Source organism: Patiria miniata, unplaced genomic scaffold (genome assembly GCF_015706575.1).
Source record: "Patiria miniata isolate m_02_andy unplaced genomic scaffold, ASM1570657v1 HiC_scaffold_2, whole genome shotgun sequence".
In the NCBI taxonomy this organism is placed as follows: Eukaryota; Metazoa; Echinodermata; class Asteroidea; order Valvatida; family Asterinidae; genus Patiria; species Patiria miniata.
This window is the reverse complement of record NW_024037058.1, coordinates 1,006,228-1,023,991: the sequence shown is the minus strand read 5'-3', so window position 1 is coordinate 1,023,991 and position 17,764 is coordinate 1,006,228. Positions and strand designations below refer to the sequence as shown.

General features: G+C 39.5%; 1 protein-coding gene across 1 annotated transcript in view; it reads right to left on the bottom strand.

Moving 5' to 3' along the window:
- LOC119726968 (iduronate 2-sulfatase-like) overlaps positions 1 to 17,501 on the bottom strand; it is a 134,008-nt gene extending 116,507 nt beyond the window's left edge. Inside the window, exon 1 of the mRNA XM_038198818.1 lies at positions 17,317 to 17,501. Within this exon, the coding sequence (XP_038054746.1) occupies positions 17,317 to 17,416 (100 nt within the window). The 5' untranslated portion in view covers positions 17,417 to 17,501. The remainder of the gene's footprint in view (positions 1 to 17,316) is intronic.
- Positions 17,502 to 17,764: the final 263 nt, after the last annotated feature.

The following is a 17,764-nucleotide window of genomic DNA, read 5'->3' as shown; positions in this document are numbered from 1 at the left end:
CTGACTATACCAAAACAAAAGTTTGTCTTGGTGCTTAGGTGTCCAGTTGTAAATATGCAATGTCAGTTTGGGTAACATTTTACATACACGTGTAAAATATGGCAAAAAAAAGAATTTTTGGATGTAACATTGAAACAGTGTCAATTATGTTACATCCGAATTAATACATTTTTGCTCATATTTTTGTCAAAGTACTTTCAAATGATTTCAAACTTTCTCAAATATTGAAACACCCTAAGACAAATATTATGTTAAGCAATTGTTTAGAATGCATTGATATTTTTAATAGTATAACCAAATATATGGATGTAACATGCACTGCTTCCCAACCCGGTGGAATGACCCAGATCTGATTGGTTGTATGTCTCCCTGATAAGTGCTAAAGATTTGCATGTATCTGTTTTAGATAATGCTGATATTTCTGACCATGTTGGCACAGCAAATAAACATTTCCCAATCAGTTTCTTGGATCCCCCTTTTGTTACACTTGGGAGAATTGTGCGTCAATATAGAAGTAAATCTTTATTTTGTTTTAGTTAAACCACATTGAAGACCTGCACTTATACTTTAATAGATCTAATGCAGTCATAAAACGGTGTATGCGAGCATGTTGATTGCAATTTAAGACATGTTGTTCTTCTTAATGGGCGATTCGTGATGATGAGTCATGTGACTATAATTAGTTCTATATCAGTGGTCATTTTATAAAACAGGGCCTTGGCCTTGGCCTTGGCCTTGAGGGTTAAGCCTTGGCCTTGGCCTCGAGGCTTGAAGGTCTAAGCCTTGGCCTTGGCCTTGAGGGTCAAAGCCTTGGCCTTGGCCTTGGCCTTGGCGGTTTAAGCCTTTGCTCCAACACTGAAGTCTTGAACGTACGTTGTACATAGGCACATACATCGTATGTCAGTCAGCCTGCAGCGCACGTGTTGCTGAGGTCAAATCCTGTCCACAGTGACCGTTTTAGCCGATTTTCGGCTAACTTTGACAGATTTTATGTTCATGCATGCGCATAGACAGGGACGTATTATAGCACTCTTGGCATTAATCTTTTTCAGATATCATTGAAAGTTGCCATAAGCATAGTCCCTATAGCCAAGACGTGTCCCGAAGAGTGACGTCATGGTGACGTCATCAAGTGATTTATTATGGATTTATGAATAATTAATTTTTCTCATAGACTTTGTACACAGCTTTCTCCACAAGTCTTTTCCTATACAACACTGATATATCTTACTGAGTAGTTCTGAACTTCGGCTGAGAATTACTATGAGAAGGAAAAAGAAATCGTATTTTTTTACGCCTTTCATTTGATTGAAAATATTCCCAAGAGTTAGAATAGCAAGTAATATTTTATAAAAATGTTTAAGTTTAAAGGAAAATCACGCATTTAAAGGTGCAGTTTTTCTGCTGTGGGATTTTTAACCTATCGACTTTGTACACGTTTTCAAGCCACCATTTTCGTATTTTGGCGATCTGGAATCGTCATCAAAGTTACAGCCAAGAAAGACCCTCATACAAAAATTATGCCAAGACTATGACTCACGATGACGTCATCACCTAATTCTGTATTGATTTTTGAAAATTTACGTACATATTGTGAAGTCTTATATCTACAGAAATGTAAGTCCGATTGGGTTGAAACTTGGTATGTGGCTATACCAGGATGTGTTATAGATTAAAAATGAGGTGACGTCATGATGACGTCATCCTGAGATTTTATATGAATATTTATTTGTTTGGACCTTTTAGCCATATCTCCCGAACGCAACATGCAAAATGCAAAATTCTTTTATGCATTTGGTCTGTTATGTAATAGCTATTTGCACAAAACTTGAAAAAAAATGTGTGACGTCATCATGACGTCATCAAAATGCGATTTTGCAAAACTCATATAAGGAAAGGTCCAATTGTCATGAAACTTGGTGGGTAGGTAGTTAATCATACTAGTATGCAAAGTTCGGAGTGACGTCACGATGACGTCATCAACAAATTAAAAAATATTTGTCGATTTTCAAAGTGTGTTTTCGACTCTTTGCCAGTAATTTATTTAGATCACTCTTTGTCCAAGCAAAGACCTTGTGCACACGCACATACATCGTATTGCCGAGGTCAAATCCTGTCCACAGTGACCGTTTTAGCCGATTTTCGGCTAACTTTGACAGATTTTATGTTCATGCATATTCAGGGAGTATTATTGATTAAAAAAAATCATAATGCGGAAAAGCCCTATGTTCTGTTGCAAACAGACATAGACCTCTAGTTCTTTCTTCTTCTTCTTCTTCTTTTTGTCGCCTAAATCCCACAGACTTTGTACACGTTTTTTCTCAGTGCCACTTTTGACATTTATCTTTGTCATACGTCATTCAAAGTTAGCATAGTCATAGTCCTTATAGCAGAGATGTGCCCCGAAGAGTGACGTCATGGTGACGTCATCGACTAATTTATTCCGGATTTTTGAATATTTAATTTTTCCCATAGACTTTGTACACAGAAATTTAAAAAAAATTGTCGCTTTTCAAAGGGCATTTTCGACTCTTTGCCAGTTATTCATTTACACCACTCTTTGTCCAAGCAAAAACCCTAATTCAAACAACATTGTGGAATGATGACGTCATGATGACGTCATCCTGTGTTTATTTATAGGCAATTAAATTGTGACACTTTTAATATTTAAAAATGCATAAGAAATCAACCGTACGCGTCCGCAGCATTCTGTTGCCGGCAAGTGGTAGAGTAGGTTGAGGTTTTCATTTCATTCAGTGTGCGTGCAATCACGTGACCCTTGCTTCCGGTCAAAAAAGGCCCAAACCGGAAGTGGCTTATTATTTGAAAGTGGTAATAGAAATGAACTTGCTTTCAACGGTGTTAGTCTCTTGGCCGATAGTATTCTTCAAATCATCTACCAATGACGTCATGTAATCTTCGAGCGCCCTCTAGCGACAGGTTAAAAATTAGCAAAAATGTATTTTTAATAGATGTCTGTGGCGAAGTTTGTCGGAATCACTTAAATATTGGTGTATATGATGACCTTGACCCACTTAAGACGTATGCGAAGTCTTAGGCGAATGACGTCATCAGACCGGAAGTTATAATAAAAAGACCCTTTTTCATTTGAAAATTCCTGAAAAATCAACCATGGCAGTTTTTCTATTTGTTTTTACTGTAATTGTCGATTGAAGGGTAGGTCTAAAACATTTCAAAGTTTCGAGGCGATAAGCGAACTCGAACATACCCTGCGCACGCTTAAAACTTCACGTTGACAATACCTCTGCTTCAAAACATGCACAGGACAGGACGTCCACTATGTACATGTACATGCACGTACGTTGTACATAGGCACATACATCGTATGTCAGTCAGCCTGCAGCGCACGTGTTGCTGAGGTCAAATCCTGTCCACAGTGACCGTTTTAGCCGATTTTCGGCTAACTTTGACAGATTTTATGTTCATGCATGCGCATAGACAGGGACGTATTATAGCACTTTTAGCATTAATCTTTGTCAGATATCATTGAAAGTTGGCATAAGCATAGTCCCTATAGCCAAGATGTGTCCCGAAGAGCGACGTCATGGTGACGTCATCAAGTGATTTATTATGGATTTATGAATAATTAATTTTTCTCATAGACTTTGTACACAGCTTTCTCCACAAGTCTTTTCCTATACAACACTGATATATCTTACTGAGTAGTTCTGAACTTCGGCTGAGAATTACTATGAGAAGGAAAAAGAAATCGTATTTTTTTTACGCCTGTCATTTGATTGAAAATATTCCCAAGAGTTAGAATAGCAAGTAATATTTTATAAAAATGTTTCAGTTTAAAGGAAAATCACGCATTTAAAGGTGCAGTTTCTCTGCCGTGGGATTTTTAACCCATTGACTTTGTATACGTTTTCAAGCCACCATTTTTATAACTTGGCGATCTGGAATCGTCATCAAAGTTACAGCCAAGGAAGACCCTCATACAAAAATTATGCCAAGACTATGACATTATGATGACGTCATCATCAAGTGATTTATTATGGATTCATGAATAATTAATTTTTCTCATAGACTTTGTACACAGCTTTCTCCACAAGTCTTTCCTATATAACACTGATATATCTTACTGAGTAGTTCTGAACTTCGGCCGAGAATTACTATGGTCACGTGACGTCATCATTAATATGCATATTACAAAGTCCTATATCTACAGAACTGTCAGTCCGATTGAGTTGAAACTTGGTATGTAGGTGGATCGGGATGTGTTATAGACGAAAATTGAGGTGACGTCATCATGACGTCATCGTGTGATTTTATATAGATTTTTGAAGTTTTGGACCTTTAAGCCATATCTCACTAACGCAATATGATAAATTCAAAATTCTTTTTGTATTAGGTTCGCTGGGCATTAGATAAATGCACAAAATTTGGAAAAATGTGTGACGTCATAATGACGTCAGCAAAAATGCGATTTTTCGAAAAACATATAAGGGAATGTCCGATCGTCTTGAAACTTGGTGGGTGGGTAGATAATAACACTAGTACACAAAATCTTGAATGACGTCACGATGACATCATCGGTCGATTTTTAAAGATTTTTTTAATATTGCCAATTTTATTCTGCTTACAAAATTCAACACTTTTATTAATCTGATTTTTTCCAAACTTGGTACAGACTAAAACCACAATAAAATAATGAGCACTGCCAAGTATTGTTACGATGACGTCATCATTAGACATGTGACGTCATTGTTAACTTGTATATCTTAAGCCCCTATATCTCATGAACAGTACATCCGATTGGGTTGAAACTTGGTATGGGGGTAGGCCGGGATGTGTTACAAATAAATATTGAGGTGACGTCATCATGACGTCATCGTGTGATTTTATATAGATTTTTGAAGTTTTGAACCTTTAAGCCATATATCACGAACCCAATATGTTACATTTAAAATTCTTTTTGTATTAGGTTTGTTAGGCAATAGGTATATGTGCAAAATTTTGAAAAATGTGTGACGTCATGATGACGTCATCAAACATGCGCTTTTTTGAAACACATATAAGATAATGTCCGATCGACACGAAACTTGGTGGGTGGGTAGATAATAACACTAGTACACAATATCTTAAATGACGTCAAGATGACGTCATCAGTAGATTTGTTTACGATTTTTTAATATTGCCAATTTATTCTGCTTACAAAATTTAACACTTTCATTAATCCGATTGTTTTCAAACTTTGTACAGACTAAAACCGCAATAAAATAATTTTTATATATTTTATATATGACAAATGCAATATGCCAAAATCAAATTTCCATTTGAATGAGGTTTGTTAGACAAAACGTAAATGCACACAGTTTTGCACAAAACAGAAAAAAACATGACCTCAAAAAAAACATAATGCGGAAAAGCCCTGTGTTCTGTTGCAAACAGACATACACCTCTAGTTTTTTCTTCTTTCTTCTTTTTGTCGCCAAAACCCCACAGACTTTGTACACGTTTTTTCTCCGCGCCACTTTTGGCATTAATCTTTGTCATACATCATTCAAAGTCAGCATAGGCATAGTCCCTATAGCAAAGATGTGTCCCCAAAATTGACGTCATGGTGACGTCATCGACTAATTTATTATAGATTTTTGAATATTTAATTTTTCCCATAGACTTTGTACACAGACATTTTTAAAAAATTGTCGATTTTCAAAGGGCATTTTTGACTCTATGCCAGTAATTCATTTACACCAATCTTTGTCCAAGCAAATACCCTACTTCAAACAACGTTGTGTAATGATGACGTCATGATAACGTCATCCGGTGTGTATTTATAGGCAATTAAATTGTGACACTTGTAATATTTTAAAATGCATAAGAAATCAACAGTACGCGTCCGCAGCATTCTGTTGCCGGCAAATGGTAGAGTAGGTTGAGGTCTTTCATTCAGTGTGCGTAAAATCACGTGACCCTTGCTTCCAGTCGAAAAAGGCCAAAACCGGAAGTGGCTTATTATTTGAAAATGGTAATAGATATGAACTTGCTTTCCATGGTGTTAGTCTCTTGGCTAAAAGTATTCTTCAAATAATTTACCAATGACGTCATGCAATCTTCGAGTGCCCTCTAGCGACAGGTTGAAAATTTGAAAAAATGTATTTTGAATAGATGTCTGTGGCGAAGTTTGCCGGAATCGCCTAAAATTGGTGTACATGATGACCTTGACCCACTTAAGACGTATGCGAAGTCTTAGGCGAATGACGTCATCAGACCGGAAGTTTATAATAAAAAGACCCTTTTTCATTTGAAAATTCCTGAAAAATCAACCATGGCAGTTTTTATGTTAGTTTTTACTTTAATTGTCGATTGAAGTGTAGGTCTAAAACATTCCCAGCAGGCACCGACCGTCAGACTGACGTTGTATTATGGTTGTATTATGGTCGCAACGTCGGATCAACCATACATAACCGAAAATTAACGTTGTTTTAGTCGACCAAAAGACGACGTTGTCATTATAACGTCTGCCGGACGTTGCTTTAGTGTCGACAATTTAACGTCAGAATTTTACATAACAACAACGTCGAAATGTAAGTTGGAATTTGGTCGGGAATATTACCAAACGTAATTTCAACCATGGTATGACGTTGTTTTGTCAACGTCTTTACAACGGCCTGAAAAACAACGTTGTATTATTGTTATTTTTGTGTTTCCTTTCGCGACGTCGCAATTGTCATATTTTCAACCAAGATATGACGTTTGCTTTCTAACGTCGTTTCAACAACTCAAAAAACGACGTTGAATTGTGGTTGGCAGTTGGTTATAATATCCGACGTCGTACTTATGTCATGCTTTTAACTAAAATACAACGTCCGTTTTTTACGTTTTTTCAACGACTCAAAATGTGACGTTGAATTATGGTCGGCTGCTGGTTATAATATATGACGTCGTTATTTGGTCATGTTTTTAACCATGATTTTACGTCCGTTTTCTAACGTCGTGTCAACGAATCAAATAACGACGTTGACTTCTGGTCGTTTGATGGTTAAAATATTTAACGTCATTATTAAGTCACGGCTTTACCTAAAATATAACGTCCGTTCTCTGACGTCTTTTCAGCGACTCAAAAATGACGTTGTATTGTGGTCGGCTGCTGGTTATTTTACATGACGTCGTTATTATGTCATGCTTTTACCCAAAATATAACGTCCGTTTTTTACTTTTTTTTCAACGACTCAAAAAGTGACGTTGGATTATGGTCGGCCGCTGGTTATAATATTTGACGTCGTTATTAAGTCATGTTTTCAACCATGATATTACGTTCGTTTTCTAACGTCGTTCAAATGACTCAAAATCGACGTTGTATTGTGGTTGGCAGTTGGTTATAATAACTGACGTCGTACTTATGTCATGCTTTCATCCAAAACACAACGTCCATTATCTGACGTCATTTGAACATCTTAAAAAGCGACGTTGAATTGTGGTCGGCTGCTGGTTATAATATTTGACGTCGTTATTAGGTCATGTTTTCAACCATGATACAACGTCTGTTTTCTAACGTCATTTCAACGAATCAATTAACGACGTTGATTTCTGGTCAGTGGATGGTTACAATATCGTTATGTCATGGTTTTACCCAAAATATAACGTCCGTTTTCTGACGGTCTTTTCAGCAACTCAAAAATGACGTTGAATTGTGGTCGGCTGTTGGTTATTTACATTACGTCGATAGTGTGTTATGGTTTCGACCAAAATATAACGTCCGTTTTTCACTTAATAAAATAAAAAAAAGTCATTAACGAATTCATGTGCAACGTCGTAATTCCTAAACGAAATTATCGGACGCCTTATTAATTTGAACGACTAAAAAAAAAGGCTAAGTTGTGGTCAGCTAGCTGATGGTTATAAAATTGATGTCCTGTCGTTATCATCATTGTTTCAACCAAAATATATTGCCCGTTTTGACGACTTTTTCACTTAGCTGCGGCGCGCGCCAATTATAATTGTCTTGGCCCAGAGCCAAGTGCCGCGCGCGCGAAAACCGTATAGCCCAAACGTATTACACGTAAGCATATGTATGCCCTGTGTGTGACCTCTTGCATTCCAACGACCTCCACTGCTGTACGAGTCTGGCCAGTTTGAATATCCGTTAAAACAACAGTCACAACTGAAGCAGCTTTGGGAAGAGACATATTGGCCCAAAATGAACAAGTTTTGTGTACCTTTCAACAATATTGTCAAGATTTGGTTCTGCGATGGAGTACTGTTAACATTGGAGATGTTCCCACCCCTGATCTTAACTTCAAGTCAAGATACGACATCAAGATGTATAGGACAAGCACAAGTCAAGATTTCGATTGAACCGCAATCAAGATGATCTGATTTTGCAATGTCTGAAAATGGTAAGTTTCAAACGCGAATGTTTCCGAGTTAGAGATTTGCAATTCTTTGAAGGTCAATAGTTTGGAAATTGTATCTCTATTATATCTATATTATGTTCCCTATCATGCAGTCATGTCAGTTGAAACATTAAAATTCCATGGAAAGTACCTTAACTTCACTGTAGAAAGTTGTTAATGTAAGACTAGACATGTTGGATGCTATTGTCATTTCTTATTTTAAAAACAAAGTTTCACTAACGGTGCCCTTTATTTAAACATTGAAGAAGTAGAAAATCCTAACTAATCAGCAGTCATGCATGTTCTGCCCGCTTTCCATCATCATGTCCAATCTGTATTAAGGCCTAGGAAAAATGAGGTCATTTTAAAGTATATCTCAACATGAGACGAGTTTCCAGCACGTACTGTGTTGATTGAAGATTTAGAATGATCAATTTATTGTGAATTTAACTGCACCGCAACATATTCCGCATCCGGCCAAACTCAAACGATCGGAATGTCTCTTTTATTTTTTACAGATATTTTGATACAGATATGTTTTCAGTCTAGTTTTATAAGTGTTCAGAGTTCACGTATGACGATACATTATGCCACTTTTCTTTTGTTGTGTACTCTAGGCCTATGTCATGTTTTGTTAATACCACGGCGTATGAAGTGCTAAATAAATGTTAATTATTTTTTTATAATTATTAAGAAATTTACGGTGCTTGCAATTATAAAATTTCCATTAATTAATTTCAGTAATATTCGTTTCTTAGAATCGCATGAAATTGCCCATTAGACTTAAAATAGGCCTATGCTTCGACTTGTCTTCTTCATAAGAACTATTTTTAATACTTATTTCGGATTTCTGAAAATTAAACTTTTGTTTTAATTATTTACGAGTTATCATTATTTTAAAAATGTGTTGGTATTCAAGAAAATTGAAAATGTTGTTCATTTTTTCCCCCTTTTCCAGCTCTCTGCTTTGGTCAGTTGATGGAGACGAATACACTACCTAAGCCCTACTTTACGTGGCACCATGCACCATCAGGATCAACATCGACCGCCTGATGTCTTAATTCCATACCTGCACAAATATTCACAAAAGAGATTAGAGATCATGTCTGTGATGGTTGTGATTTAGTGTTTGATTTAAAGGCTCAGACCGACGTCTACTTTTTTTATTTCATGTCCAAATTAAGTTGAACTGTGGTAATGAAATCTGATGTCAAAATTGATCGGCCCATCAACATTGAACATTTGAAGCGTCTAATTGCCATTGTTTAAACCTGTCAGACTGACGCCACTATTTTGACTATTAACTAAAGTTAGAAAACTTAACACTGTTATTTCGGTTGTGTACTATGTGAACCTATCCACCAGTTATGTAAAAAACTGAACAAGTTGTGAAATATTTTTACACTGTTGTGTAAACAACAGTTTACACAACAGGTTGCTAGGTTCATATAGTACATAACCGTTTGATTTTTACACAACCTAAATAACAGTGTTCAACATCTACAAAAATTACATTTGCAACCATGTACTGACCCTAACTTCAACCATGAAATCCGAACGTTGAAAGGACGTTATTACGACGGTCAGATAGACGTCAATTTTGACCTCACTCAGACGTTATAATGTGGTCATTTTTTGACGTCTAAATAACTTCAACCGCGACGTCCTGTCGACGTCTATATAACCAGTCAAATCACGGTCAGACTGACGTCATAATTTGACTATATTCGGACGTTAGATTTCGGTCAGGTTTTCGACGTCTAAATAACTTTCACTTTCAACCATATTCTGACCTAAATTCAACTAACAATCTGACGTTCTGTCGACGTCCATGTAACCAGTTAATCATGGTCAGACTGACGTCATAATTTGACTATATACAGACGTTAGATTTCGGTCAGGATTAGCAGTTAATCATGGTCAGACTGACGTCATAATTTTGACTACATACCGACGTTAGAATTTGGTCAGGTTTTCAACGTCTAAAAAACTTACACTTACAACCACGACGGCAACCAAAAAACAACGTCGGAGTTGGTCGGAATCTGACGTCAGATAGACGTTAAACCGACCAAAAATGCCTGCTGGGATTTCAAAGCTTCGAGGCAGTAAGCGAACTCGGACATGCCCTGCGCACGCTTCAAACTTCAGGCTGACAATACCTCTGCTCTGCTCGAATCAGGATGCAGGAAGAAAGTTTCCTATCCAGGGTTTACTATTGGAAACTAGGTTGGAAATAAAGTAAGCACTGGGGACGAGGTTGAGGAAGACCCTCATACAAAAATTATGCCAAGACTATGACGTCATGAGACGTCATCACCTAATTTTTTTTATTGATTTTTGAACATTTACGTGCATATTATGAAGTCCTATATCTATAGAACTGTAAGTCTGATTGGGTTGAAACTTGGTATGTGGCTAGACTGGGATGTGTTATAGTTAAAAAAAAATTAGGTGATGCCATGATGATGTCATCCGGAGATTTTATAAGAATATTTGAAGTTTTTTACCTTTTAGCCATATCTCATGAACGTAACATGCAAAATTCAACATTCTTTGTGTATTTGGTCTGTTACGTAAAAGGTATTTGCACAAAATTTTGAAAAAAAATATCTGACATCATATGACACCAATTCAATAATATTGTTAATCCTTTTTCAAACACTTTTCACACGTCAATAAATCTCATGAACAGAAATGCTAAAGTCAATTTTCTTAATTATATTAATCGGATTTAAGGTCAAAGCTATATGACCATTTCAAATGACACAACGACTGCATGTAAGTTTGACTGCAAAAATTGAAGGAAAAAAACAGAAAAAAAGGCTTAGAAATTGACCACAAGCGTGTGGCATGTGGAGAAAATTAAACTTTTTCCAAATACGGTGGGTAATACTGCCAAAACATCCCCTTCCAGTGCATGCTTCAGACACATGTGATTGCATTGGTTTTAAATACTGATCTTTGGCATTTCGCCTTTTGTTGATCTCCGCCAATGCCATTTTAGATTGCTCTCAGTTTCCTTTATTTTGTAAACACCCCTATACACTTATAATTGAGCACATTAATACGAACTAAGCCCGCATCGCCGGCTTCGAGGGGTAATGAATAAAATGAATCACTACAAGGAAACTCTTTACAATTTATAACTGGGGAGAAACCTTGAATGAAGACCTGCTACAATTGGAGTTTTACGTAACAATAAGTGGCCATTATTCTATCATATGGTCTGTCTGCAGCACAATACTATCCAATTTGGTTGTAGCTTGGTATGAACCTAAGCCGCCTTGTCGTATACATAAATCCAACTGACGTCATGATGACGTCTTGACATGACATCTCACTCACATTAAAGCTGCATTTTCTACAGCCTACAAATCTACATTTGTATTTTCTTTTTACTACACCTGCATTACCTATCAGTCCGTAACATAATGCCGAAACAGCCCTATGTTTGTCCACAAACATATGTCTAGTTTTTCTTTCTTCTTCTTCTTCTTCTTCTTCTTGTTCCACACCCAAAATCCCATAGACTTTGTACATGTCTTTTGGCATTAATCTTTGTCCTATATCATTCAAAGTAAGCATAGGCATAGTCCTTATAGCAAAGTTGTGTCTTGGAGAGTGACGTCATGGTGACGTCATCATGGGTCACGTGACGTCATCTTAAAAGTGCATATTTAAAAGTCCTGAGTCTAGCGAACTGTAGATAATTTTTCGTCTTGATGAGTTTGTAGCTTCGTGGGCTGAGATATAGGGAGTTGTGTAGAAGGCTCCTGGAGGGTAACTGTAGGTGTTGGTGGTTGTGTCAAAGGTGATAAAATATCGTTCGTCGTTGGCTCTGGGGGTGTGACTGTAGGTGTTGGTATAGGTAATGGGGGTGTTGCGGTGTCATCGAAAGAGTCGTCCTGTTGAGGATGCGAGTTTAAATCTGGTATCAAACCAGTTTTCATACTCTGGGTGGCTATTTGGCTGTTTCGGCAACCAGCCGAAACAGCCTTTGTTTTCATTAAAGTTTTTATTTTTATTTTTTTTGTGGCTTTTCCGCATAGTTGCGGAAAAGCCTTTCTTTTTGTTCTCATTTAAAAATTTTTTTTGACTTTTTCGCAATTTGCAAAAAAGCCTTTAATACCCGTTGGCGCGTAATCGCGAATTTTCCAGATGTGCCATTGTGTTGGGTTTTTGCACGACAGCTAAAATGGAAATATTCATAAAACTGTAAGTAAAACTACTTCTTATTTAAGATATAATTGTTCCAAATTATTTTAAAAATAAATACTTCAGGATATAACAGATGGTATTGTGCAGTTTTTGTCGTCACAGATGAAGTATTTACATGGGAAATAAACGTCAAATTTCGAGGAGAACACCGTTTACCCAAATTTCGTTTTTAATTAGGCTTTTATTAAAAAGTTTTAGAGAGATAGGATGCCGAACCGATGAAACAAAAGCGACATTTCATTATTCATCTTAAAGCTAAAGATATTGTGCGTTACCTTGGTTATGTAGTTATCACATATCAGAATTCAATAATAAAGACCAAAAACGTAGACTCATGAATATTCAAAAATATAATTCGCTGGCTTGACAGACTTCGAGGCCAGATCGGGCGAAGAGCCTTGCAAATCTGAAAGCCACCGCGCGCAGTGGTCTTTGTTGAAAAGTATTCATGGTATTTGCCACCAGTACAGGCCGCTATCACGCGTCTAACCAGGAGTTGGGCCGAGTCGTTAATCCTTGTGTGTAGGATCCGTGGTTGCTCTAGGTACTAGTGATCATTCAGTCTCAGAATAGTTTTGCTTGACTGAACAACCCAGATTTTCTTAACAATTTTTGAGGCCTTCCATTTATAAATAGTAATGAAAATAATCCTTGTTTTACTGGCCGTGACATGTTATGTTCGTGAACAAGACAGTACCGCACCGGATTTACAAATGCGATACCGAAATTGAAATTCCTAGTTTCGGTGCACCGAATTTACAAATCCGTTGATTTCTAGTGATGCTGCAACATGGCCTTTATTTTCGTACGGAGGTAGGGCCTAGGTGCGCCTAGCTCTACTGAGTGGAGCGTTGAACTACGGTACCCTCCGTACAAACGCTCCACCGATTTGGCATACTTTGATGACGGCTTCACAGTAGCATGATAGTGTACATACCCACGCGAGGACAAAAAGACCCCCCAAAAAACGGTAAAGAGAATACAAATGAGAAAGACAGTAGCACTGGATAGATCCACACATTCATGACATTCCATAAGACCCCTTATATTGTTCCCAAACAGTGGACATTTTGAAGAAAAAAAAACAGCAAAATAGTCAGAAAACTTAGAGCTCAATGTGTTTGCCGTGAAGCTCAGACCTTGCTCCGACTTGCCGACTGTTTCATGCACTAATATGAGGTTTACCACTCGCATTACAGCTGCGGTACAGGAACCGCAACCGACAGCGCATGAAACAGTTATCGGGTGTTACGCTTCCGCGTGACGTCATGCGCCAACAGCCAGCGCAGCCGGCAAAAACGACTAGCGCTGTGCCTGGTAATCGACCGCCATTCATTGTACACAATTTTTTTTGTGCACAAACCAATTGCGGTCCTGGCCATGCCCGCAAGGTTGTCAGGTTAGCGGTTATTCCTCCTTTTTTCACTGCAATTGTAGGCTGAATCTTCATCGTGGATCGTTTTTTACTTCAAGGACCTGTGTAATGGTTATTCCGGGCAAGTTTGGGGTGAGTTGCAGTTGCAATTAGTGTGTAACGGGGACAAAATTGAACATTTTCCAATTTTTTTTCGCAATTTTTTTTGGGACCTGCCTACGCTGCTGGGTTACATGAAAAACTAGCTCCAGCCTAGACCCGTGAACGTGGACGTTGTATACAACGCCACGTTGTTGTGTCATTTTGAACCTAGCGAAATCGATCCGACATACATAATTCCGTATGGGTGTTGAGTACTCACCTATAAATCTAACTTTGCCCGTCCGATTGTTTAGGCTGTGTAATTTCGATGAAATTTGCCCATCAGTAAAGACCCATACGAACGTGTAGAAATTTCATTTTAACCCGACAAGTGACCCTGACAAATGACCCCAGACGAGTTGCTTGGACAGATTGACGGCTGTTTCATGTCGCAACCCCGAAAAAAAAAAACCGCACCCGATTGGCTGCTCGGCTCATCTCGTGTACGTATGTGTGCACACGCACGTGGGCGCACGTACGCCCGCGCGCGTGTGGTGCGGTGAGAGAGGAAAGGACTTGAAACTTGTCTAAAACGATGTCTCTTTTAGCTGCGACAGTAAACAGCCGTCGAATTATACGAAGGACGGTACAATAAAACGCAATGCGCATGCGTTACTTGGGAGAAAATGGCAGCTAGCAGGACTTCATAAACCGGGGCCTGAATTTTCCTCAAATTTCGTCAAATGCAAGTTTTGATGTACAAACAGATTTCAAGACAGCTTCATATGTGAGTACTTATTACATTTGCAAAATAACGTCCAGTGTGTGTAATGGAGGGAGTGAGAGGGACAATTTCGCCAGGTTCAGAAATACACAACAGCGTGGCGTAGTTTACAAGCCACGTTCACGGGTCTAGCTCCAGCCCTAAATGACAACCCAATGAAAAAATTTAGGGCTGGGTAACTCCAGCTACAAACTCAAAACTTTAAGAGATGATCTTTTGCTGAAATTGGTTTTAGTGGTCAGAAATTGCCTCAGATCACACAACAGAAATTGCTTTTCTATAACTGCATGTCTCCTTAACTATAGGCCTATCCCCATTTACATTTAACTCCCCAAATTTTCATCCCCAACACCACGCCCTATCCGATCTATGATCGGGTAAATCAGCTTGTTTATAATATATATGAAAACTGCCCAATAGCCCTAGCCTTGTTGCCATTTGTAGTTCGTGGCTCCAGAGGATTTTTTTTAAAGGGAAGTAAAGTCCGACATTTCATTAGGTCTGATTCCCCGCCCCCTGAATACAACATTACAACGATATTCAGCATGTTCAGTGCGGCACCAGACTAGGCAACAAGGCTACGAATAACACCTCCTTTTTTATTATATAGTCGGACTCCCCATTATCGCGGCATCCCTATTATGGCGGCATGGGAAATTTCTCTTTTCACAATGTCAAAACTCCTTCAAGTGGCGATTTTTATCCAGTTCACCAGTCATCAAGGATTTTCTACCGAGTTGTATAAAAAGGGGTACAACTATAGAATGCAGGGCCACTTTACTCTACATCCGCGCCTCCGTACGGCTGCGTGGAGGCGTGGAACCGCAGTCGACCTACCTCTGAAAATCGATCGTGGAGTCGTGGAGCCGCAGAGAATTGCGCCCTCTATCGGTGCGCGTCTCTGCGACTCCGCGACTCCGCGCCTCCACCACTGAGAGACAGTGCCCCGTCGCCCTCCCCCCCCCTTCCTAATTTGCGCGCCCAATTAAAGCGACTCCGCGCCTCCGCGACTCCAGACAGTGCCCCGTCGCCCTCCCCCCCTTCCTAATTGGCCCGCCCAATTAAAGTGACTCTGCGACTCCCCGACTCCGCGCCTCCGCGACTCCAGACAGTGCCCCGTCGCCCTCCCCCCCCTTCCCAATTGGCCCGCCCAATTAAAGTGACTCTGCGACTCCCCGACTCCGCGCCTCCGCGACTCCAGACAGTGCCCCGTCGCCCTCCCCCCCCTTCCTAATTGGCCCGCCCAATTAAAGTGACTCTGCGACTCCCCGACTCCGCGCCTCTGCGACTCCAGACAGTGCCCCGTCGCCCTCCCCCCTTCCTAATTGGCCCGCCCATTTAAAATGGATATGGATGCTTCGTTCTCAAAAAGATTCCGCCGAGAATTGCGCCCTCTATCGGTGCGACTCCGCGACTCCGCGCCTCCGCCACTGCGGCCACTCCAGTGCCCCGCGTCTCCGCGATTCTGCGACTCCAAGACTCCGCGCCTCCGCCGCTCCAGACAGTGCCCCCAACACATTTACAAGCACGTCCTCCCTTCCGATCCTTCATGAGAAGCTTTGAAGACAAGTGCAGTGCATTCCTTCGCTGTACTTAGCACTTTTTTGCAGGTTTGCATATCTATTACTCCTATTCCATCCACGCCTCCAGGCAAAATAACAAACCTTGCTTCGGCGTGGCCCTGCATTCTATAGTTGCTCCTAAAAAGGACGATTAAAAAATGTTGTGTCTCTCGGGACTTTTAACGATTTTAATAAATATTAACGGTTTCCAAAACTTGCAAAATTTTCCCTCACCGTGTCTGCTAAAAGGTACCGTTTATATTTAACATAAATCTTTAATTGCGCTCTGTCCATGAAAGTTCCATTGTCTGGTTCCCATTCTTCAGCTGCAAATGTAAAATGAAGTCAGACGACGATATTTGCAGCGCGAAATCATAACAACTTTTACGGGATTAAAATAAGCACCGCGCGTTAGCGAAAATAAAACGACACACCGTGTAAAGTGAATGGCGCCCTCAATCGCCGATCAGTAGACTTGCCTCAGGGATTTGTGTTCTTCTTTCGGGGGAAGTGCAGGGTCTTAAGAAATCATCCTGCAGACATCTTGTCTTTAATCAACTTGAACATTACAGGGAAAATATCAGACTTTATTCAGGGGGTGTTTTGGTCAAACATAAACTATGAACACAAAACTTTTCAAAAGTTGGGATCATTATAAAAACCACTTCCCGCATACCGCGATAATAGGGAGTCCACCTCCGTTCGCACACGCCGCGCATGTCTATTTTCACAGGCATCGTACACGGAATAAACCACACCACCCGTCAGATTTTTTTATATTAATTTAAAAAAGAAGAGTTATACTACACATAAGACAGGACAATTCTGGAAGGTTAGTGGGCAATCTCTCTTCCCAACGAGAAACGTGATAAGTACCGCGATAATACGGCGTTCCATCCTACTTTATAGCTCGATTGTGTAAAAACTTACCAAGTCCAAGGTCAACACCGGTAACTCCGTCGACCTGCTTTTCCACAACCATGATAACTGACAGTATTGTCATCAGCCTGATCATGATTTTTTTAAACATCGTGACATAACAAACATCCGCCTAGCCCTGCCCTAAGTCTATGGTCCTGTAGCCGACACATACAAATTTCATGAACTTGGCCTATGCATAGCGCATCGTGCGGGAATTTGCACGCCTGCGCACTTGCAGTCATTTTTAGAAAAAATATGTCGGTGACTTGCTACGTCACAGACAACCCGAACGTTTGCGGGTCAATCCAGGTCAATTCCCGCGCGGACCATCTATTTTTGAACCGACCGATATTGCGGTCGGCCGATATGTAATCTGATACGTTCCCACGCCAAGGCAAGGCACTATGCATACATGCTGCATACAAATGCGTATACGTGTATGTACGTGTATTGGATG